General features: G+C 43.2%; 1 protein-coding gene across 2 annotated transcripts in view; it reads right to left on the bottom strand.

Annotated features, from left to right (window-relative positions):
• Positions 1 to 5,945: 5,945 nt before the first annotated feature.
• Positions 5,946 to 25,821, bottom strand: part of LOC146796127 (uncharacterized) — a 195,456-nt gene continuing 175,580 nt past the window's right edge. For both annotated transcript variants that reach the window (XM_085628505.1, XM_085628504.1), the window contains one exon: positions 5,946 to 10,448. In XM_085628505.1, coding sequence (XP_085484631.1) covers positions 8,658 to 10,448 — 1,791 coding nt within the window. In that variant the 3' untranslated portion in view covers positions 5,946 to 8,657. The remainder of the gene's footprint in view (positions 10,449 to 25,821) is intronic.

Raw genomic sequence — 25,821 nt, 5'->3', positions numbered from 1 at the left:
ATTATCTCCTTTAGTAATTTACTTTTCTAAAAATTATTCTTTCAAGTACTGTAGTTTTTGTTAACTTGAGCAGTGTACTTTTCTATGATGTCACCTCGGAAATATGTGTGACATCACCTCCTGTGATGTCATATGTGACTGTTAAAGATCATGGGATACCACTTTTGCTACCCCAGGATTTTTTCTGCATTGATGTCCTTGGGCCCAGTATTACAGGGGGCTTACATTGCCACAAAAGGCAATGCAAGACCTTAAATCAGATTTACTAAGCCATGCAAAGCCACCTTGCCCGTCTCTCCGTGACTTAGTGAATCTAGAGTAACATGAGGCAGTGCAAGTCTCTGCATTGGGCTGGTCTGCATTGGAAAGGCGTTCCATGTGTGGAATGTGGGTGTTCCCATGCATCTACCCATGGATTTTGGTGCATTCCAAGATTTACTAAGAATAGTAAACCTAGGAATGCATCAATATCATAACAGAGGCATAACGAAGAGAAATGTTTATTTCTTCTTGTTATTTCCTCTTTCTGTGTGTGCTGCATTCTGCAACGCACATAGAAAGAGGTAAATACCTCTGAGGATTATGTTTGTGCAGGAAAATTAACCCCATCCTTCACAAAAACAATCCTACCAGTAATGCAGGCACTATTGCACCATAATGCAATGGTGCCTGCGCTGGCTCGGTTAGAGAGCAGGCATAGTCCATATCTTAGAAAATTCGGCATATTCCAGCTCTCTCCATTTGACGCAGTGCAGCAAGTTGTCTTGCTGCGTTATGTTACGCTAAATGTTAGTAAATCTGGGCCATGCTGTTTCCCTTCCAACTTTCTCCTCAGAGGAGAGTTACATTTGTGCACCACCATCCTGCCAGAGTGTTCACTCTACTTTGACTTTCATTAAAAGTGGTGGTACTTGGGAGGATGGAGGTGTTCACATTCAAGGCCCACTAGAGCGCTCACGATCAACTCTAAACCAAGAACTGACGCGCGTGCATATTTACTACTTCCATCAATTTTCAGCATTGCCTCAAGATCACATAGCTGAGCGATTGTTGTCCCAGGCACTTCTGCAGCTCCAAAAGTACATTTAAATTGACCGAAAGGTTAGCACTAACACATTGGTTATAGTTCCTCAGAGACTGCATCAAGGTATTCTCTTATAACCATGGTAAATGCCTCACACCTGTACAGATGCTGCATTTTTAGGTCAATAGTTTATGCATCCTCGGCTCCCCAACCACCTCACCTTATTGATGCCTTCTTTGGAGCAGGGAACTTGTAATTCCTCATTTTTATATTCATTCCTATTCCATTATCCCTCAGAATGACATGTCCATGTTGTCAATGGCTACAGTGCTTGTTATACATTGTAATCCTCCGATTATTTACTGATATTGTTCAATACTGCTCCTTCCATACGTCTTCATTTCAGTCATTGTTCAGGAGGTAAATCCGGCCTCGAGGCAGGAAACTCTAAAAGCATGCTGGATGTGTGATTCCTACCCACTACTTGGGGGCCATATCTAGGACGGCATCCTCCTGACATATAGTCAAGGCTTAGGCAGGGAAGGGGAGTGTGTGGGTGTTGAAATGACTGGAAAGGCAAGTATGATTCGGATTCATGAAGATTACTGGTGATTGGAGCATTACCTCTGCATCACTCATTACTTTCATTCCTCATTGGCGACACCTGAGGCCTTTGGAGAACTCCAAGACAAATCACGCAAAAAACAACCACTGCAAAACCCAGTGACATTAATGTGAAACAATAACATTGACCCAGAATTGGACTGAGGACAGGCGCACTAGAGTTCATTCCATCAACATCCAATCCCCGAAGCCTATATTGTTGGACAAGAAGGACCATCTCAGATCAGGAAGCCTCCAGCTCGCACCCCGATCCACTCCAGAAATGGGACGACAACTAGCAAGAATGCCAGAGCAATTGTGGGATGAATACATTGAAAGATGGTAATTAGGGAAGTGCGAAATCCGTGTCAATTGTATTTGCATAATTATCTGTAATTGGGGAAAATTATACAATCTGACATGTAATTCTGCAAAGAGCTAAATGGGCATCTGCCGCTATATTTAAGTGCTAAATGTGTACTTCAATCCATTTTGGACGCAAGGACCAATTTGCTTTAAAATGTGAGAAATTCATGCAATTTGCATATTTATCCGAAATTTGTGTAAAATTACACAAACTGACATGTAATTATGAGAAATTCAAAATGGGCATTTGGCGCTATATTTAAGTGCGGAATGCGTCCTTCAGTCCATTTTGAGCGCAAGGATCAGTTTGCTTTAAAAAACACCACAAAAAATACAAATGCTGCACACTACTGTCACTCGCAAATGGCATATAATTAGGCAAAAACAATTATGACATAATAGTGTAATTTTAGGAATTATGTGAAACAGGCTTACCATTAAATTGCACAAGATTACTCCTAGGTTATGGAAATTTAGCTCAGGTCTAATGATAATTGGGAAAGCCTTACATCTCTGGCTGCCAACCTCAGCTTCAAGCTTTCCATTCGAACATTGAGTGAATGGAATTTGCGACCCCATTGGGAATTGCCAGAACTCACAGGGATGGTGGCCTGCTGGGGTCAGGTTTTTAAATAAAGCAGTTTTTTTTCAAAATGCAGTCCGTTTTCCTTAAAGGAAAACGTGATGAATTTAAAAAGAAAAATGAAGCTTTTAAGTTTCATTTTTTAAGGGCAGGCAGTGGTCCCTTGGACCACTACCTGCTCCTAAAAAGCATTTACGCACCCATGCACAAAGGGAAAGGGGTCCTGTGGGGACCCCTTCCTGTTTGCGAGAGGGCTTACCACACTTTTGAAAAGGGTGGTAAACTGCGAGTGTTTTGCGACTGCGGTCACCAAACAATCATATATTAGTGTGAGACTCGCTATTAGGAAGGGACGCCCTTGGCACACCCCTTCCTAATAGTGAGTCGTAAACCATACTTTGCGAGTCGCTAATAGGTTAGTGACTCTCAAAATATGGTTTGTACATGGGGCTGACCTATTTTGCGGTCGCAAACGGGCCAAATTTCAGTTTGTGACCGCAAAAAACGGCCGTACATCTGCCCCAGAGTGTTTTATGAGTTAGGCCTAGGTCAATTTTTTGAAAACCCCAATAATATTCCCCAAAATGCCAAAGACACTGTCAAACAGGCTTCCTTTTTTAGGGGCACAGTGCGTAATCGTCAGCCTTTAGCCCATCCGGGAGCCTGCTGCCCCATAAAAACCATCCCACAGTTTTAACTTTTACCACAAATCTCCAGACCAGATTTTATCTCGCTAGGTTTCGGGCAGGCACTGTGTACTTTTTCGTAGCTTTCCCTGGTCAAGAAGGATAGTCGGTTAAGCTCATGCCAAGCACCTGTGACAATTTAACTAAGCAAAGCATGTTGCACTTTGTACTATTTTGTGCACTTTATAACTCAGTGCGAGTCAAATTTTTGCTCCCACTATTCAAAAAGCTTCGACCGTGTACGTATGCCGAGGGTTTTGGCTACCTGCCTGCCTCATTAAATGCAGGTCCTATAGGAGGAATACGAATGTGTATGCCTCTCAAAAAGTCCTATCAGAGTCCGATCCTAATGCAGAATACACACAGATCCAGAATGTAACGTCTTAATGTGTATATCCCAATGAGTATCCTGTCAGGTTTGCTAAATCTTGACGGAAAATACACGGCTCTTTATTAAATAGATAACGCTGTTTAAAATTTGATAGTGTCTGATAGTCCGGGAATTGCCACAAATGAGGTTCAGCATTAATGTGACTTTACACAGCGGGCATCTCGTACTGCAATGTCCTGCTTAATGGTCAATAGCCGAAAATCGTATTAGCCGCAGTCAGGAACCGGAGGATCGGACTCTGATAGAACTATTTGAGAGGCATACACGTCCGTATTCCTCCTATAGGACCTGCATTTATCCTTCATATAATCCGGTACTCTTTTAAGATTGTTATTTCGTTGCATCTTGCTATCTGAATATCACGCACAAACTTTGTGTCTTTCCTGATGAAGGCGCAGTGAGCGCCGAAACACGCGTAGAAGATCCATCTCCCAGCTACTGTCTTTTTATCATGATGTTGTATTCAGTATTGTATCATTTTGTGAATGTCTTGATGTTTGTTATTTTCAGAAAGTTTCTTGTATTGTGTCATATTGTACTTTATTAAGTGCTGTCTTTCAATATCCTGTGTTTATTATGTTCAAAATGAATTGCTTGTTTAATACATGTTCAGAAATGTTTTTAATCAAATTACATTAAAGATATGAATTTTTAACTGATTACTTTTAGTTTACGCTGAGTTCCTTATATCATGTTTTCTCTTGGTATGGGTTTATGACCTTTGATTGCCTAGGGATTTACTTTCAATTGTATTGTTGCCTTGCCCTAGGAATCTTACGTATTCGCAGGGGGTCCTTGTTATTTTCATCATAATGTATCTCTATGCTTACTGATGTCAGTCCATCTGCAGCACTCCTAAGCGACTGGGCAGACTGGGCTCCACTCTGAGTGTACCTGAATAAACAGATATTGGTTTGTATTCTGTACTGTCTGACCGACTCTTCATTTGGTATGAAAGGCTGAGAGGTGGTCGTTAGTGACCCGGATGACCCTAATTGGGCCACTTCCTTCATCTTATTTTTGGTTTTTGTCACCTAGGTGTTGATCACAGTTAGGGCCTTAGCCTATATTACAAACAAGATGCACTTTATAGATCATGATATCTAAACTGGTATGAAATGTCAAAATGTTTGATGACGTTTTTAATACATTGTAAATGTTAAAGTGTGCGCTTTTATGGTTCATTGAACCAAAATAAAGTTTATCTGACTGAGTGTTTTTGTCCAAACTCATGATTTTTCCACATCGAGTAATTCAGCACAGGATTTCCCTGTTGCATTTTATTGTTCCTCTAAATGAGTTCCATGTGAACGCCTGTTACACGTTTACACAGAAATAGGGGCAGGAGCACCCTTGAGGACTGCTGAAAGGAATGTTTAGAGGCTAAAATACATAAATACAAAAACATACATGCATTCAGTTAAATGTATGGGCTTTAGACTGTGCAATGCCTTAACAACAGGTGCACAGCTCTGCTCGGTACTAGCCCACAGTTGCATGAAAATTCCACAGAAAGGCAGAACACTAATTTCCCTTCTCTACTGCTTTGAGAAGCTCCTTAAAGTCTAAGATTCATAACTGGGCCATATATCACCCTTAGATTTCAGCCCAAAGTATCTGTCGGAATCCAGAATATGCCCTCTTGATGGAAGATCACAACTGTTTATCATAAACTCTTTATGAATCATGTTTGCTGCCACTGAGGATGAGGATACAGGACTTGTCACTAGGGATTCAAGCAGAAGAGCATCCTACAGTGACTTATTCATCTCTGCTGGCGGGTGAAGGGATAGAATAAAGTGGACAAGATTGACCTTGTCTGTATCTTTCCACTCTCATAAAATCGTATCAAAGGTTTTGATGAAGAGGCAGCCCAACCTGGGGAGTAGGTTGAAACTACCTAATCAGTGTATGAGTGAAAATAACAAGGGCATCAGTAAGAGGATGTTCTCATGAATCCAGGCCAGCATGCCACTGAGCATCTTCGTCCAATGGACTTGTACCCGTGATTCATCTTACCGCTCCCCTACAAGTCTATGAGATTTGAATCAGAACCACAATATGGAGTCATCTCAACCCTACAAAAGGAAGCCTTATGTATCTTATTTAGGGCATCCACAACTTCCAGTGCAAAATCCTGTAGCTTATCCTGCAAATCCCATTGTGCTCCTTCCAGATATGCGTGCCTTGCTTGTGGGGAGGATAGGGAGAATGGGAAGACAAGGAGGAGGAGAAGACAACCATATGCTGTCACTTGCTAGAATGTTTAGCCATTACCACCATAACACAGCATCAAGGCAAAGTTACCTTTATTGGAGTTTGAGGGCTTTGTGTTTCTAAAACAGCAACCAGGACACCACCCTGTCAAATAAAAACCCTGTGCATCCATTAGTTTCCTTCCACAGTGTGTGCCTGGAAAAAGGAGTAGGTCAGAGTCTGGTAGGGATCCCACTGCACACACTGAAGTCCTGATCTTGACTATAGACATGATGCTGGGAATTTGCTCCAGCTTTGAAGCCCAGTAAAGTCTCCATGTCTTGCATTTTTAGTATGCTTCTGTAGTTTTCCATCTCGAGATGGGATTCACATAAGCAATGTGTTACAGACGAGAATAGTGGTTGAGGCATTTTATCAAACACAATAGCGATTATATTTGCTTCAAATAACAACATTTAGAAATGTAGCAATTTTTTCACATTTCTAGCTTTTGCATTTTTTAATGAGAAGACCAAGATGTAAGAGCTGTTCTGTAAACCAAATGAAGTGGCTGCAGGCCACTAATGTGACAAATAAGAGTATAGAAAAAACACAATGACACCATACTTGAACAGCATACATAACATGAGATCTCAAAGCAAGAACTTACAATTAGCACTCTTAAAACCTTTTGTGAGTAAAGACTTGTGTGGCCACAGGACAGTCTTCTTACAAGAGAGGCTCCTGAAACCACTGAACTGTACTAAAATTATTCAAATATTTCTGGTTCTTTTACCATTTTAAGCATCATGCTAAATAATCAGCTCAGCTGTCACTGCGATGTCCAAGGGCACTGCTTAGCGTGCATTTCTTTCAATGTGTCCAAACCCTGAACTTTGGTGTGACAGAGCATCATTGTATCCATTGCTTACAATGAGTATATCCATTGCTCACCATTATTGTATCCATTGCACACCATTATTGTTTCCATGGCTCACCATCACGGTGTCCATTGCTTACTCTCATTGTATCCATTGCTTACCATTGCTGTATCCATTGTTTACCATAATTGTAGCCGTTGCTTTCAATCACAGTATTCGTTGTTTACAATATGGGGATCAGAATGCACAATTAGCTTAAATGTAACATTGGGGGTTGGACAATTAAAAAATACAGCAATGTTTAACGCTCCAAGAGTCCAGTTTGCTCTCCTTAATGGTAATTTTACTCTGTACATGTGATGGTGGCGAAAAGCCAAGTTGCTTCCATTTCATATTTTACTTTAATTTGCCCTGAGAGTGTGATAAACTTTCTCACAAAGAATGGTTCATACATAATCAACATTCTTCACTTGATTTTCAGAATTTTAGTTATACTATAGATTTTAGCTTTTTTATTTCCCCAATCGCAGAACTCAGAATATTAATTTACTTTGGAGATTCTAGTAAACTTTTTTGGCCTGCACCATCCAGCATATTTGACACCAGGCACAACTCTAAATACTTTGCTTTAGCACTCTAGTGAAACATGATCTAATTAAGTACTGACTTTCTATGGTTCTGGGTTTCAATCCAAATCAATTAATCTCATTGTAAAGTATATATTGCAACAACACCAGAGTTTTTGAGGCTTCACGAGCGCCAATAACATGTATTCCTCCTCTAATTGCTTTCCAGAGGGCTTTACCAGATGGGATCTTTGTTTGGTAAATGCACATCAGATCGGATTAAATCACTGTATGAGGATTTTTTGGGAATAGTTAGCCTAAACTATATTCATCCTCCAAAATTCTATCCTTTTCCCATGTTATCATGTGGTGAGGCTAGCTGGATAAACTCACTGACTTCCCAAATTGTTTTGCATACAGATGGACTAAGATAATGTTATGTTTCCATTCATCTATATAGTACAGCTATAGAAGTTGATCTTTAATTCATTTTTGTACAGCCTTAAATGTTCAAACGTTCATGGACACAAAGTTCCAAACATCTGGGGGGTAAAAGTATGTGATTTCTATATTGGTTGGCTTCTCATAGATCAAAAGAGCAGAGAAAAGTAACTACTTTCACTTTCTGTTGTTGAGTATTACAAGGGAGATCTATGTGATGAAGATTGCCAGTGATGTACAAGACAATTTGGCTATAACCAGAGAAGCTTTTAATTAGGAGAGTGTACCCCGATAGGACTGGCTTTCCTAAATCTCAGTTACCTAATGTCATGACTTCTGTTTTCCATTATTAAAGTGGATAGAACTTAAAACTCTTACCTTCCCCTCCCAGAAGAGAGGGCTGAGCCCCACACCACACATTTGTCTATCATTGAGCCATCTTCCGCTACTAAATTCGGTGGAGTTTTGGAGAAGATGTTGCAAAGCCTATAGACTCTTATTAATATTCATGGCTGCCTTTATCTCTAAGGTGTACACCAACCATTCAGGTCATGCATTTTCTTCTTCTTAGGACACAGAATATTACCTACTGCTTTGCAATGAGTTGCGGATTGGTCACTTAACATGTGGCTGGTGTCTTTTAACATTTATCAGTAGCAAACGTTAAACAACACTACATGGTAAATAGGAACAATTTGGATAGCCTCGCATCAAAGCTTTCCTACCTCGCTCCAGATTGTGCAGCATAATATGCCCATTTGTGGAGATGGCCTTCATATGTGGCTTACACTTTGACTGTATGTGTCTTGGCTGTGTAATTTAATACAAGATCTGGACATTTCTGACCACTGTCTCATATCGTTTACTCCTTCTGCACGGCTCATTTAACCTAGAGCCACTAAGAAGATTATATTGTTGCTTTAGTACTTTCCTCCGCACTGAGCTGAAAATGATGAGAGTCTTCTAGCTGCCACTGCACTAGGTTCAAGCTTGAAAGGGGGTGAATAACATGTTTCCCTTGCAGTGGGCCACAGGTCATGACTAAGTGAAGTGATGGACACTCTATCCTTTGTTCCTACACTGGACTCTAATCTATGTGTGGGTGAAGAGCCACAGAACCTCCAGGTCACACCTGGACTTGACCCCATTCTGCATGGAATGGAAGAAGAGAATGCATGCCTGTCAGTGCTGGAGCACGGTCCAGGTCCATGCTGGCTTGAGGAGGATAAACGCTTCCTAAATACTCCCACACTGGCCCCTGGACCTTGCTGAGGTAAAGAGTAAGGGGACAGCTCTGCTTCAGAATCATTAGGCCACAGTCTATTTTGGGAAGAAAGAGAGGACATTCCAGATCCACCATGATAAGACCCCAATCTCTGTCTGATGGATGAAGTGAGGAGATGGCTGGATGCCCCAAGACTAGGCACCATTGAATGTCGAACTGAGGAGTATGAAAGCCTCCCTGCTTCATCTAGTCTAGACTCTAATCCAGGTTCTCCTGAAGAAGAGGAATGTCTGGTTCCCTCTGGGAAGGGCCCAAACCCATGTGGAGATACAGGTGGAGTGTTCTGTGCCACATCCTTTTGATACAACATTGAAGTTGGCGAAGGCGAAGCAGACAACTGCCTACCTTCCGTCAGGGTAGGTCCCATTTTACGTGGGATTGAAGAGAAGGATGATTGCCGATTTGGCATTGAATTAGCCACAGAACCACACTGGGCTGATGAGGAAATCTTCACCGGAATCCCCATTTTGGGCGTCATTTTTATAGGCTGGGAAGAATAATTTGGCTGGATGGCAGCTTCTGCGGCAGAATCGAGGCCATCTAGAGGTAATGAGAAGGACACCTGCTTTGTTCTCCCTTTCTTGGGTCTCAATTTGCACACAGGTGACAAAGAAGAGAGTTTCATACTTTCTCTGTTTTGACCATGTCTGTCTGAAGGTGTCAATGAGTTAATTTGACCAGATAATTGCTTATTGTGACTCAAATTACTTGGAGATAAGGAGGAAGAAATTGATAAAGAGGAAGGTAACTTCCTGATGACACCCACACTAGGCCTTGACCCACGTGTGGGTAAAGAGGAAGAGTCAATGTCTTCACCTGCATCAGACATTAATCTACATACAGACTTAGAAAAGGAGAGACTCCTATCTTTCCTTGAGAGAGCCCTTCTATCACGTATTGTTGAAGAGGAAGGAAATTGCTCAGCTATCACCACAGTGGGAATCATTCCATGTGTGGGTGAAGAGGAGGAAAGTTTCTTTGGAGAGCCCACTTTGGGTGTTGATCCACGTGGGGGTGAAGAGCCAGAGAGTCGCTTGGCAGCCCCTGCACTGGGTCCTGTTCCATGTGGTGGTGATAAGCCAGACATCCTTCTTGCTGCTCTTGTATTGGGCTCCAGTGCACAAGGAAGTGAAGATAAGGTGTGTTGACCAGACACTGGGGAAGAGTTGGAGTGTCTAGTTATCCCAGTGCTGGATCCCAATGTACATGGTGGTGAAGTACAGGAAAGAGGTCTGAGTGCCTGAACACTGAGTCCTGATCCACGCAGTGGCAATGGGGTAGAGAGTGGCCTAGCTTTCCTACTGTTGCTCCTTAGCCTGCATGGAGATGAAGAGCTGGAGAGTCTCTTGGCTGCATCTGCACTCGGCTCCAGTGCAGATACTGGTGGGGAGTGAAAGCGATGAGGCGGGTTACGTCTCAGCTGGACCTGTTATAAGAAAAAGGCAAAAACAGAAACTTAGAGGGAGAACAGAAATTCAACAGGTCAGAAAAACACATGCTTGAATGTAATGTGATATAATGTTATTATAGATTTAATAAAAGCTCAAAAAGATGGAGAACTTAGATAGGGACAAATGTTTAATTGTGCTTCACCAAGTCCAATATGTGACCAAACAAAAGTAGTGGGGCGACCTAAATTCATACTGTAGCTATGGCTCTTCAGCATAAACCTGTGCAGGAGTAGGCCCAAGTCCTGGTCAAGTGCTCACATGTGCAACAGGGACGACATAACATGTTATCCAACAGAATATGTATAATTCCTTTATCCTGGTTTGTGAGTACGGGAAACCCTGCATACAACTTTCAAGCTGAAATGAAATCCTCTAAATACACAACTTCTGTCATAGCATGGCAAAATACATCTATGCACAACTGCGGCTCTCCTGAAACAGGGAACATTCACATTTACTCAGCAACACATAACCTCACACTCTGCACTTTACACACTGAAACCCTTATGGCTTGCACAGATATGGTCAAGAAATGCTCTATCTCTTCTCCCAACAAAACCAGGGGCTCTGCCTCGCTCTCTAGTAATGGATACCTAGAGGTGTCCTACCCTAGGGTTGTGGCCCAAAAACTCTTGAATATGAATAGCAAATAAGGGCAGGTATGAGCTAAATTCTTCGTAACTCCACAAAAGTGTGGGGCTATACCTGAAATTCCTGACTAGAAAGTGAAAAGCTTAAAGCGCAGTCTGTCAGATGATCCTGTTACTCATTTGCAGAAGTAAAATAAGAACCAAACCAGTACCTGTTAGAAATGAGGGCCTCTAGTTGGCAATGGTTTGCACCTTTGTCCAAGTAGGGACCCTTGCTTCTAGTCAGGGTAAGAAAGTTATATCTTTAGACAACCCCTCTCAACCCCTTGGTAGCTTGGCACGAGCAGGCAGGCTTATCTCAGAGGCAATGTGTAAAGCATTTGTGCACAAATGCAGTAGCACAGTGAAAACACTACAAATGGATACCACACCAGTTTAGAAAAATAGGAAATCTTTATCTAAACCAAACAAGGCCAAAATGACAAAAATCCACCATACATTTATCAAAATAGGACTTTTAAAAGGTCAAAACTATTCTGTCTATAAAAAAACTAGGGATGCATCACTTTCCACACAAAGTACCTGGGATGCATCAAAAATCACAGGCAAAAACAGCCGCAGGGAAGGTGATGCGTTGGCTCCTTACAGGCAGGGAAGGTGATGTATCAGTTCTTTTCTCCAGGGGAGGTGATTTGTTGGTTTTTTACTGCCATGCAGGAAAGGTGATGCGTCGGTTTCTTACTGGAGAGGAGGAGATGTGTCAGTTTCTTACTGTTTGAGGAGATGATGCGTCGGTATCTTACTGCAGCCCGAAGTTTGGTAGATTTGGCGCCCAGGTGCGATGCATTGAACACCGGAGGTGAGGCTTTGCAGGGTATTGCGTAATCTGGTGTTGGTTCAGAGAAGCACGCAGCTGTGCGGCAGGACTCGGCGAGGCTTCGTGTCGTCTGGCATCGGTTTCCCTGGAGTGCGCTGCGCTGCGGCGGGACTAAGCGAGGCTTCGCATTGTCCGGCGTCTGTTCCGAGTAGTGCACAGCGGGAATCAGAGGGGCTTTGCGAATCTCCTCTCCAGTTCTTACAGAGATCAGCGGCAAAGCCCACCTCGGAGGCCCTTCGACTGGAGTGAGGCACCTCAGGCAAGGGTAGGACTCACAGGTGGCAGAGTCCAGCAGAACCAGCAGAGTTGCAGGAAGTCTTTTGTGTCTCTGAGAGTTCTTAACAGGAGGCAAGCACACACAAGCCCTTGGAGAAACTTCACAGGCAGGATATACAGCAAAGTCCAGTCCTTTGTCCTATACTTGGCAGAAGCAGCCACTGCAGGCCAACCCAGCAAAGCATCCACACATCAATGGGGCAGTACTCCTTCTTCAGCGTCTTCAGCTCTTCTCTTTGGAGGAGGTTCCTCTTGAGTTCAGAAGTATTCTAAAGTTGTGGGGCATGGGCCCCAATATTTAAAGCACATTTTTATTTGTTCTCTTGTGGCAAAAAGTCCCTTAGCTCAGTCCAAACCAGTTCTGTCCTCTCTGGTCCAGCTTCTTGGCAGAAGGTGGAGACAGCATTGTGCACAGGAAACTGGGCCTACTCAGGTGCATGGAAAACTCCTCTCACTAGTCTAAATGCAGCCCAGGTCTATTCGGGTAACAGCCATTACAACGCGGTCATAACCACGCGTGACTGGCACCACGAAGCCATTACCACGCATGTGCCTTTACCATGCATGCCTTTACCATGCATGCTTTTACCACGAGTATGCATTTACCACGCATGATAAAGGCATACGTGTGGTAATGGCTTTGTGGTGACCGTCACGCGCGGTGACTGTCACACGTTGTCATGGCTGTGGCTTAAGTGCTTTAAATTAGTTTTTAGGGCTTAGTGTGACCAAGTCTGAAAAGATCAGAGGACTCAGTCAGTCAAAGTACTTTATTCAGTTATTTAAAACCATAAAAGCATGCTATACATGAGGTTAAAAATTGTTTAAAAATTTCTATTTAGCAGCAAGAGTTTTTTACACCAAACATAACATGAAATGATCACAGATAAACGATTTAAACTGTAGCATAAAATCAGTCTCGTTTTTATCCCCCAAATTCATAATCTACACAGTTAAAATCATTTTTTTCTTCTTAATCCTAGTTGCTGCGGTGGGAAAACTTGCTATACTAAAGATCTCCAAAACATTAGACAGCAACTGTAAATACATGAGTGCGGGTTTAATTTGTAAAAAGCCTTTGTCTTTTAAAATTGGGAGAATAAAACGCTTCCGAATGTGCAAAAAATGCTCACAAAAAAAGATAAAATGTATTGTATCTGGTACCGAAAAGTTGTCACATGAACACACACCCAAGTCCTCCACCTTTCTCCACCCCGGTGGTTCAGCAAGGAGAAAATGTAACTGATTTAATCTAAATCTTGTTAGGAGGAAACGGTGGTTAGGATTAGATACCACTATCAGATATGGTTCCATTGCAGGGGACGTTTTTAATAAATGATGATTACGTACAGTTGATTTTGTCAACTCCCTTTCTTCTCTCTCCATGGTAACCATATATAGATAGGAACGCTTAGCCCACAGCAAATCACCCTTGACTATTGTGGCTGGTGAGTTAAATAACTCTGGCCTACCCAATTTCATCAACATGCTTTTAACATGGCTCATCCAGGGAATGTGGCTAGCTTGATCTAAAGCCAGACAATCATTTAAAATCTCCCCGTTTAGTTCTAATTCAGGGTTTAACCAGGTTGTAATCCATTTCAAGAGGGGTGCTGATGCAATTTGGTCCTCTACAAAACCAATCCCTAACTCTTGATGAATTATATAAGTGGGTGAGGAATGTGACACCGCTAGCAAGTTTCTTAAGAATTTGTTCTCGACAACTTGAATCTCACTTGCCTTACGAAAACCCCAAATATCCGAACAATAAGTTGCAATAGAGATACATTTTGCTCTATATATTTTTAGAAGGGCTTGCATTGGTTTTGCCCCTAGTTTGCGTGCGAAAGCTAAAATTGCAGATGTGGATCTTGCCAAGACATTCCTCTTAGCATGTAATTGCGGTAGCCAAGTGCCACGTTCGTCAAATAAGACGCCCAGATAGGGAAAAGTTGTGACCCTGGTGATCACATTGCCCTCACAATGAAGTGTTTTAACCTTTTTGGGCATAATGCCAATTATCATTGTGTGTGATTTAGCAAAATTTACGGTTAGGTCCAGGGATTTCATAAAAGTGGCAAATGAGTTTAAAAGCAGTTGTAAACCAACCGCCGTTCTGGCTAACAATGCGGCATCGTCCGCGTAGAGGAGTGCCAGGATCAATCGCACACCCACACGCGGGATGTCTTTACTGGCTTGCCCTAAAACTTGCTCAAGATTATTGATGTAAAGGGAAAAAAGTAAAGGGGCCAAAATACACCCCTGCCTCACACCGTTGACAATACATATTCTCTGAGTACAATTTCCCTTTTGATCGTACCTCACGGTAGCAGGCAGGTCCCTGTGCAGGTCAGCAAGAAAATATACAATATTTTTATCAATACCTAAATCAAGGAGCATTGACCATAGTTTTGACCTATTTACTCGGTCAAATGCTGAGGAAAGGTCCATAAACGCAAGGTAGAGAGTTCCCTTCCTAGCGATGGAATATTTCCCAATTAAAAGATGCAGATTGAGGCATTGATCAATGGTACCTCTTCCTTTTCTGAAACCATATTGCAGGGTCGAAAGCGTATTGGATTCAGCTGACCATGTTGTCAATTTGCCAAGTATCACCCTGCCAAGTACCTTGACTGCGGATTCAATGAGCGATATTGGTCTATAACAGCTTACGTCCCCTCTATCTCCTTTTTTAAAAATAGGGACGATTACTGATTCTGACCATGAGCTTGGTAGGACAGAGGACTCATTAAAACTAACTGTGGGCTTCAAGGACTCACACTGGGGTGTCTGTGGCAGGAAATCTTGTGGCTCTAGGGGGTGTGTGGCAGGTAAATTAAGATTCCCGAAGGAAAACTACTAAAATGGCGGGAGTCGGCGTATGCAATCCTGGTTTTGCGCCCCAGGCAACACAACGCAAATACGCTGAAACAGGTTAGAGAAAGAGGGCAGACTACAGTAATCGCAAGTGTTGCAGCGGATGAGCCCCACGGCACGGGAGAACAAACCGGCAAGTCAAAAACTTAAAATTAAGTACCTGCAATGAGGAGAGGGGGGCTTGATGAACTTGCAGCTCATGAGAGTAGCGTGGTCTTGGGGACGAAGCTGCGCATGCGTGGACACTACAACTGGTGCTGAAACCCAACCGGAAACAAACGGTCTCGGAGGTGTGGCCAAGGCACATAGAGATGAGGTGAAAGAAAAGCAGAGTGAAGCTTGGCGACAGGCTGTAATTTGCTCTATCTCTGAACGGGATATGAGGCATGGAATATCGTGGATGATGCCCCCTCCAGGATAGTGACCTCCTGCTGGTGCACGGGATCCTGTAGCTGCACTTGGCGCCATCGGTGGGATGTTGCCTGCTATAGTTTTTGCCTGTTTCAGTGGCAGCACTCACTGCACATATAGAGGAGCACACCAGGAACTGCTGGGTATGTCACTGTGCAGGGTAAGTGGTAGGTGCATCGGCAAGAGAGGGGAGGACGGGTACGAAAGTGCATGTTTGCCGGATAAACTGTAATGTTGGCACGGAGGAGGAGAGCTGCCCTGAGTGAAAGTTTCAGCGATAAAGGTAGTTTTGCACATACCATCAATACATTATAAAAGTGTGCATGAAAGTGGTATGTGTGGTTAGTGAAAGCATTTCAATGGGTCTTTCAAAGTGTCCTGATGCATGTGTGATGAAATGGTATGCGTGGTAATGGGATGCGTGGTAGTGGGTCATGCATGGTAGTGGATGCGTGGTAAAGGCATGCGTGATGAATGCGTGCGCTGTTATATCATACAATGTCTATTCAGCTGAGCTCTGAGTCATCCAGGAAACGCAGGATACCCCTCAACCCGCCCCCCGGTGGATGTCTATGTTGAATGCACATCCCCAGCTCCCATCATTCCAAAACCAGACAGTCAATACACAACCCAGCAGAGGCACACAGAATGGTTAAACAAGAAAAAGACTACTTCCTAAAAGTGGCATTTCCAAACACACAATTTAAAAACCATCTACCGAGAAAGATGTGTTATTAAATTCAGAGTTCAGAGAGCCTAAAATCCATTTCTCTTTCTTGTCCCAATGGAAAGTTATACTTGTAAGACGTTAGAAAGCAACTCCCATGTAAGCTTATGGTACAGATATCCTTTCAATAGTGAAAAACGAAATTGGCAGTATTTCACTATCAGGACATGTCACACACACACCAGCACTTCCTAACTTTCACACACATTCCACCTTGCCCATAGGGGTACCTTGGGCCAGCCTGAGGGGTGCCTTAAATATAAGAAAATGTAAGGTAAGGGCCTGGCAAGTGGGTGTACTTGTCAGGTCGACGTGGCAGTTTAATACTGTGTGCGCAGAAACTACAGAGATAGGTGTGAGACACATTTACAGGGCTACTCATGTGGGTGGCACAACCAGTGCTGCAAGCCAACTAGTAGCATTTGATTTACAGGCCTTGGTACACTCAGTACACTTTACTAGGGACTTATCAGCAAATCAAATATGCTAATCATGGATACCCAATCAGAATCACAATTTACACAGCGAGCATATGCACTTTAGAACTGATCAGTAGTGTAAAGTGCCCAGAGTCCTAAAGCCAACAAAAACAGGTCAGGAAAAATAGATAGAAGAAGCAACAAGTTTGGGGATAACCCTGCAAAAAGGGCCATTTCCAACAGTACCATAAACTAACCCTAGTTAGTTAGGCTAGTATCCTTTAGTTGTGACTTTTTGGAAGTCAGCCCCTAACTTTCTCCTCAAAAGACGTTTAGGTCCAGAATCCCATAACTATCTTTTGTGGTTTTGAGAAGGAGCTGTTGACATATGACATTAGAGAATATGGTAACCGTTGGCTTGATGAGACTTAGGGCGTGAATATGATGGCGGATGAACAAGCGTCTGACAGCCATCCTGTCGGGAATGGGACCGGCTGACAGGGAGTCGGCGGTCCCGCCATGCAAATGACCATCTGACTGCCATGCAGGTGGTCGGAAACATGACTCGTAGCATTGAGGCTTGTGTTGCGGACCAAAAAAGGGCTGCAGCACATGCCTAACTGCCTAAAGGCATGTTTGGAAAGATTCCTGCATTATGTGTCAGGCACCATGAGGTGCCTGGCACATGATGCAGGGATGTATACCTTAGGTGCCCCCCACGGCCCATGGCAGAGGGCCTGTAAGGGGCCCCCAAAGTCATGTTCTGCCTGCCTTTTCATGGCGGGTTAACCGCAATGAAACGGCTGGCGGAAAGGGACATTGTAATCCCTACAGCGGTGCCTGAGCAGGCACCACCACTGTTGTAGGGATTGCAGTCCCTCCAACAGTCCGACGGGCTCCTTGAGCCCGTCAGATACGTGGCAGATGGTCTCTCCACCCACCCTTCATCCGCCCGCCATTTTAATGCGACTTGCAGACTTGCAGGGACAGATGGCGGTGAGAGTGCCACCAATAGCCTGATGGTGGCGGTCCCACCACCATCGTATTCAGGCCCTCAGTGGCTAGCCATCCAGTCTTTGCATTCTCTTGGTCTACTCCTTCTTCCAGGTAGAGGCCCCAGTCCAGTTAGGGTGTCAGCAGTCATGCTACTTATGTTGGACTTGGCAGGACAGCAATCCCACACAACTGGCTCCTGGCCACCACACACAGTCCTTATTTGTTTCCTATAAGGCCAGTCCACAACTAACCAATATTTAGAACTATCCAGTCTAGCTAAATCTACATCCTGGCACACTCTGTGGCAGCCAATCAGATCCCAACAGACTCCATCAATCCCCTTGTAATAAGTAATCCTAACACCATATTACCTTCCTGGAGAAGATGCAATCTAATCTTCCTCAAGGGCCTCCAAACACATAGGTCACCATTGTTTCCATCAAACAGTGTGCCTGGTGACAACTGATTAGATATAAGCATGAACTCTCACATGCTCGCAATAGTGAGGATGGTAGGTAAGAAGTTAATATAGGCAGAAAGATGCAGAACTATCACACGCACAAACACAGTGATGAATAACATTTCTATTCGATGTCATACAGACGAGGAGCATTGCTGTGCTCCATTGTCATTTTTCATTATTGAAAATGGCTGCATATGTGAGATGAGAACCACCTGGATTCCTGCAACACGGTGTGGTGAAAAGGCACCAGTTACCATCCTACAACAGAACACCTTTTAATGGGTTCTGCTGCACGGTCTATATATTAACAGACATTGCTTATGCCAGTTGCATGTGTAGTAATACATTTCTTGGACAGCACTCTGGGCACCAAACAGCCGTGATCAGTTTCACATATGTTTACTTATGACTGCTTTGGGAATTCAGAATCACTGGGGTATGCTTTCAGCTTGCGTCTTCTATAGACTCAATCAGTCAACCATATGTTTATTTGGACTTTAATCTTTCAAAGAAAAACTCTTAAAACACATATAAGACATGTAAAATCAATGGTTAGAAATGTGCAACACGAACAATAAAACATATTTAAAGCCACAATTCTATAGCAGGACCTGAGGCTCCAATTATGCTTTCTCCATCTTTATTACTCCAAATACAAGCCAAACAAAAAACAGTAAATTACACATATACAACTACGTTTCCCAAAAGGCCTAGAACCACACTACCTCAACAGTCCACCAATAGTTTATAGGCATAAAATACAAAACAGAGAGACACCATCTTGACTGCCTCTTTCTTTGCTGATCCGTAGTCAAGATAAGTGCCTTTCTGTTTTGAGCCTATTATGTACTGACCAGAATGTTGTTGTCATGCTTATGGTTTTCCTTTAATTGTTTTTAATGGTGCCTTTGCATGCTGTATTCACTTTGTATTACAGTATTTAGCGCGCTCTGGCTTTATCTTAAAACATTTTTCCCTTTGAAGGGTCAGCGACCACCTCCGGTTCACATTCATCCGTTTCCACTTTGGTGCGTGTTGCATCCATTCCTTATCCTTGCCATGCTACTTTCCTGGCCATGGGGCCTCCAGCTCATTCTTCCCCTTATGCTGAAGTGCAGCCGCTTGGGCAGGAGTGAGGACACATGTGTAGCCCAATTGGGCTACTCGCATGTGCCTCTGGGATAATTGCAGACACGTCCTTCTCTCGTACTTGGTAAACTCCAGACAACATCACGCTGGTACCACCTCCACCGGGCTGCAACAACAGGGGAGTTGCTGACAGGCCTTTGTGCGACTTTTGGCTTATTTCAGAAGTATTCTGAGGAGTTAGTGAATGGGTGGTTAATCCCATCAAGTTTCTGCAATTTTTAGGACTTTGATATTCATACTTGTGCCTGTGACTAGCCTCTTGCTCCCACTCAGGCCCTGCCTTGCAGAGTTCTCCAGGGCTGCAATAATACTCACATTCGTGGTCCTTTTTATTTCTCTTTTCTTATTAAGCTTGTGAATCCTTGCTTCCCTCTGGGGACCTTAGATGTGTGAGGCTACCCCTCCTTGTGACCATGTCTGATTACGAGCCTTTTGAGTAAGGCCTCGAGACTTACGGACAGAATGAAGATAAAGACTAGTATTTTGACGACAGGCAAGTGGAAGTGATCAACCAGTCGGTCCAACGCTCACTTGACAAAGCCCTAATTCCTATCCCACTATCAGGCTCCTCTCAACCTCCTCCTAACTCTTCTACAGATTCCATTTGGCCATAATCTGATGCCTATAACAAATTGTCCCAAGGTGTTCTCATGAGCACACCTATAGCGCCAAGAAGCGCTCCAGCTCTCCCAACCTTCAGACACTGAAACAGATACGGATACCTCTTCTTTCTCTTACGAGGCCAGCAAGAGTCCCAAGAAATGTAAGAATTCCTCCTCTTCCCAATCGAGTTCCCTTACCCCCAATCCCTTTACTTTTGAACCCTCTGACATTGTTCACCTCAGGTCCTCTGACTGGGTTCCAGCACCAGCAGTTGTGGACCATATGCAACACCACCGTGGCAAGAGCTTTGAAAAGTGGTTCGGCAGAGTGCCCTAGGCCTGACCTCCTCATAAGACAGCTCAAACTCCTGACATTGACTCTAATAGGTTTACCTTTCTAAAGAGGTTTGCCAGAAATCCCAAAATGGGTAAAGACAGAGCCTCAGAACAGTCAGGATAAATTGCTTGATGTATCCAAACCTTTTGCAAAAATTCTAGAATTGGCTCTCCAATCGCAATACACAAGAGGCCTGATCAATCCGAATGTGTTAGAAGGGTGGGCCTAGTGTGTAATTTGGCTGCTGTGCAACACCAACTGTGCCCTGTCTTCTGAGAGTAATAAAACGGTGCTTATAAGAATTGATCCTCAATTGGTTGAGTTGGCAATGGCTGTACCCAGTCACTTAGTGGAGGGGCTACTCTTCAGGGGCCACTTTGTCGAAGATATTGGCAAGTTCGTAAACACATTTGCCTCATTGGATAAGGCTCAGTCTTCAATGAAGAAGGTATTCAACTTCAATCCCCATTTTGGCCAGGCTGGCAGCGGCAGAGAACGGTCAGTCAGCTGTTTCAACTCTCAAGGTCCTCAACGAGGAATTGTCTCTCGACGCAGAGGCTACTGGCAAGACCCCTGCCAGACGAGCTTCTTCCACTCCAGATCCAGGGGCTTCTGAGGACGTTAGAACAAAGGCATTAACGGGGGTAATCAAGCCTCCAACAATCAATCTACAGGTAACGATTCCTCCTCCTCTTTCGGGTTTTCCTCTGGTGGCAGACTGAGACATTTTGCACACAAATGGGCCAAGATTTCGACAGATCTTTGGGTTTTGGACACAGTTCAAGGTTACTGATTAGAACTTTTCTCAGGTGACTGTTCAAATCTCCCCCTCTACCCACTAATTTTTATTCCAACAAGACATGAATTTCATAGATTCCGAGGTTGACGAAACAGGCTATTGCACCAACCTTTCCCCACCCAAGGGTTTCTGCAGCAATGTTATCTGGTTCAAAAAAGGGTGGTCAGAGGCTGGTAGTCAATCTCAAAGAGTTCAATCCATGATACACTGCCATTTCAAAATGGAGGGTGTTTACCTTCTGTGGGATTTGCTTCAGGAGAAGGATTGGTGGTGCATCTAGATCTCAAAGATGCATATCTCTCCATTCTTTTTTTCCTCAACACAGTCGTTCTCTCAAATTCCAGTGGCAAAATTAGTGGTACAAGTACTTCTCCCTCCCCTCCCCTTCGGGCTCTCATCAGCGCCCTGGGCATTCATGAAGCTCATGAAACCAGTGACTGAATGGTTGAGAGAAAAGGGCGTTTGCATTATCATCTATCTAGACAACATGATCCTATTGGCACAGGACAAGGATCAGCTCCTAACACATCTGCCGTGCGCGGTGTCCCTGCTTCAAGACTTGGGGTTTGTAATTAATTCAAAGACATATGTGATTATTCCTTCATAACAGACAGAATTCTTGGGTTTCCAGGTAGATTCAGTCAAAGTCCAATTTCTTCCGCCACCTCCGAAGGTGAAATCCATCAAGCAGGAATTGAAGACTACTGTGTCCAGTATCTTTGAGATCCTTAGCTCAGATTGTGGGTTTGTTAGCTTATTCAAGTGATTTTCCCTGCTCTGTTATACTACAGAGCCCTTCAACCCTTAAAAATACACTACCTCCCAAAAAGTTTGACCTATGAATGTCAGGCGTTTGGGCTGGGGTGCAAGGTGTGGGGACTTTTCCACCGGCGGTCGCTGGTCATCAGATGAGCAAAGGCTTCATATAAATTGCTTAGAGTTTCTGGTGGGTTCCTTCACCATAAAATCCCTCTCCCCATGAGGAGCAACTGCTGCATCCTCCTTTGAATGGACACAATGTTGGCTCGCCTTCTAGCGAACATAGCCAGGGAATTTTGGCACTTCTGCCTCAGTCAGAATATTACAGTGGTAGCAGAATATCTTCCTGACAAAGACAATCCTGTAGTGGATTGGAACTCCAGGTTTCTTGTGGATGGACTACAGTGACTGGAACCTCAATTCCTGAATATTCCAGAAGGTTTTATGCTCCTTGGGTCCGTGTCAGGTGGACCTTTTTGCTTCCTGACTGAACGCTCAATTGAAATACTTTTACAGTTGAAGACCAGACCCGGTGGCTCTCGCCATGGCTGCTTTTCTTCAGAATTGGGATGGCATTCCTGCCCTTTGCCATGATTCAGAGACTTGCAGCTCAGGCCCAGTGACAATTGTCATCCTTAGTTTTGATCACTCCGGTACGGAAGACGCAACCTTGGTTTCCGGCCCTTCCAGAGATGTCTGTGTCACTGCCTATTCTTCTTTCCGTATTACCACATCTTCTCTTTGATCTAGTGGGCTCCCCTCATCCTCTTCTCCCTCAAGGCCAATTAGTTCTGATTAGTTCTTATTGTCAGGAAAATGAAAGGAGACATGGGCAAGTCAAGGGCATTAAAGCGGCAGCTGCTGCTTTTATACTCCAAAAAGTGTTATTGTTCCATGTAGAAGAAGGGGGTGGGTTGGTGCCTTCAACGGGATGTGGATCCCGTGGAGTCTGAGTTGAAATATGTTCTCAATTTTCTGTCCGAGTGTGCTGAATCTGGGTTATGTTACAGGTCAGTAAATAATTTTAGGTCAACTTTATCAGCTGGAAATTATCTTACTGATGGCTAGCAGGTGGGTATGCACCCTCTTGTGTGTAAATTGCTTAAAGGTATCAGGATGGCAACCCCTCTGAAGCCAAGGTATTCACAAATGTGGGATGTGAATAGTGTTCCATCCCTTTTTAATTTCTGACCAGATTTGTCAATGAAGCAGATTTCCGCTAATCTAACCAAGCTTCTCTGTTTGGTTTTGTGTTGAAGGTTGTTTTCACCTGATGGTGTTTCCTTTCTTATTTCAAAACGGACAAAGACTATGTCTCAGGCGATTGATTACCCGGATTTTCCTTATAATGCTAAATTGTGTGTGGTGAAATATTTGGAAGTTTACGAAGAGCGCAGATTGACTTGTAGGGCTGATCCCCTGGGTCCTCTGTTGTTTGCAATTCAGAAACCTTTTAAACCGGTATCTGCAGTGACTTTGGCCCACTGGGCCAGTTGGATCATGGCAGAGGCCAGCATTGATGTGTCTGTTTATGAGGCTCATTCAGCTCGAAGAGCTATGGCCTCCAAAGCATTTGTGCTGTGTCCCAAATTAGAAGACATTTTAAATGCCACTGATTGGTCATCTCATTCTGTTTTCAAGCCCTTTTATTTTAAACCATTGTGCAAGCTTCTGTTGTGGTATGTCAGCTTTGACCTAGCATAATCGGAGCCTCCGGTCCTGCCATAGAACAGAAAGTTTTCTAGCATTAGCAACAAGAATTTTAGATTCTATTAAGGTCACAGAGGATAGGATTATCCCACCCGTTGGCACAGGTAAGCTGTTCTGAGAACGTTATGCATCATGAATGTAAATGTTCGATTTTGCACGCGCTTGTTATTGTTTTCAGGGTTGTAGTTATGGATTCATAACCCCCTTTGCTTTTTGGATTGGAAACAAGGCTGAGGTGTCTTGGAGCTCAAGTACCCTTTGGGGTCAGTTATCTTCTGGACTTCAGTGGATCTACATTGCATCAGATTCCTGATCCTGTTGTTTGTTCCTGCTATGGACTTCTTGCTTCCGCCATTGGTTAGACTGCTTTTAAAGCAAAGAAAGAGGTAGTCAAAATGGTGTTTCTGTTTTGGATGTTTTGCCTATACATTATTGGTGGACTATTAAGGAGGCGGGGTTCAAAGCCTTTTGCAAAACATAGTTTTATATGTGTAATTTACAGTTTTTTGATTGACTGCTATTTGGAATAGTAAAGATGGAGAAAGCATAATCCTCGCCACCGTGTCCTTAATAGAATCTGAAATTCTTGTTGCATATGCTATAAAGTTTTCTATTCATCCTATCATAGATGGATCTACTTAGCCTAAGGCTTTACACCAGTGATAAGAATCACTCCCCGATTAATACATAATTAAAACCCCAAATCATCCTTCATGAAATAGTCAAATGGTCCACAAAAACGTATCTACAGACATTAAAAATCACCCCATAGCATGTTACATCCAGGTATCTCATTTCCACAAGTAATTTAATAGCTTGTCCCTATCCTTAGTATCATTTTTTTTCACTGGTTTTAACAAAGCCTTCCATTGAACTAAGAACCACAGACAGTCCACCAAAATATGTATTAAATCTCTTTTCATGTTGAGATCACATTTACAGGTTTTATCCGCTTTTGGCACAGTTCCGTGCATGACTGAAGTCAGAACTTGGTTGACCACACATTTAAATCCCAGAAGACTTCAACGCATCTGTACATTAGGGAGTTTCTACAGGCAGGGAAATGTCTCATCTCTCAACCATAAATTCATCAAGAGGGATACAGATTTCTTATCCTTTAGGTGGATAAAATCTTTCTCACTGAAAACGAAACAAAATTCCAAATGCTGCAAGGGGTCATTCATGTACCTTGCTCATGTTTATTTGAAGAAACTAATAGTTGAAATCAAATAATTAAAATAAGTGGGAAAAATAGCAATCGATGCCAATGTTTTATTCTGTAAATGTTTGCACCAATTAATGATTTTACAAAAATAATACACATTGTTAGCAAGCCCTTCTGGTCGCAGGGAGTTATAGTATTTGTCGGGTGTCCAAAACACACGATACCCAAAGCCAACAACTGAGTTTATAATCATTTTTCATTGTGTACAGACTATGCAGCAATTCATATGGTCAAATCTAATGAATGAAAAATGAATATGGAGGAAACATATGCATGTTTGAAATATGCACAAGATACAGAGTATGGAATAGTGGTTATTTATTGACCTCTGAATTTGGGTTTACCCATACTATCATGTGACTGAGAGGCCATTTTGCAAAACGTGTGCTTTCTTGCACAGTGGATTAGATTTGGAAGCAAAAATTGAGAGAAATTCCATTGGCAACAATAAATGTTCTGCTACTCTGTGTTTTCACATTTCTCCCCCAAAAAAGATACCCCACTTGTGTGGGTTGGCCTAGAACATTTGCAACATGGAGATATCAGATTGTTGGCTTGAAAAATGTCCTTAGATAAGGAATTTGGACCTGGACCCAGCTGCCATCCGTGTAAATCTACCAAACTAAGACATTTCTGAAAACTAGACACCTAGGGAAGTCCAGGGTGGTGTAACTTGCATAGACCCCACAACGATTCCTTGCCCACAAAGCAATGCAATCCTCAAACTTTGGCTAAAATCGCACAATCTGTGTAGGGGAGATTTCTGGAATCTGCAAGGATCCACACAATTCTTACCACCCAGAAATCTCATATTTTTCCTTATAAAAGTGGCACCCAACTTATATGGCTGGGCATAGCACTCGCATAAAGAAAGGCACTATAGTGTAACGTAGAGACATTACATTCTTGGCATGAAAAGTTACTCTTTTTGGCAATGCAGACAGCTACCAGTTTTGAGCCCGAATTCTGCCGCCGCCCAGGGAAACCTACCAAACTGAGACATTTCTATAAAGTACATACCCAGAAAAGTCTAGGGTGCAGTAAGTTGCATGGCTCCCACTACCTTTTCTTACCCATAATGCCCTGCAAACTTCAACCTTTAGCTATAATCTCAAATTTTCCTCATGGTTC

This window comes from Triturus cristatus, chromosome 10 (genome assembly GCF_964204655.1).
Source record: "Triturus cristatus chromosome 10, aTriCri1.1, whole genome shotgun sequence".
NCBI classification, from domain to species: domain Eukaryota; kingdom Metazoa; phylum Chordata; class Amphibia; order Caudata; family Salamandridae; genus Triturus; species Triturus cristatus.
This window is presented reverse-complemented; position numbering and strand designations above follow the sequence as displayed.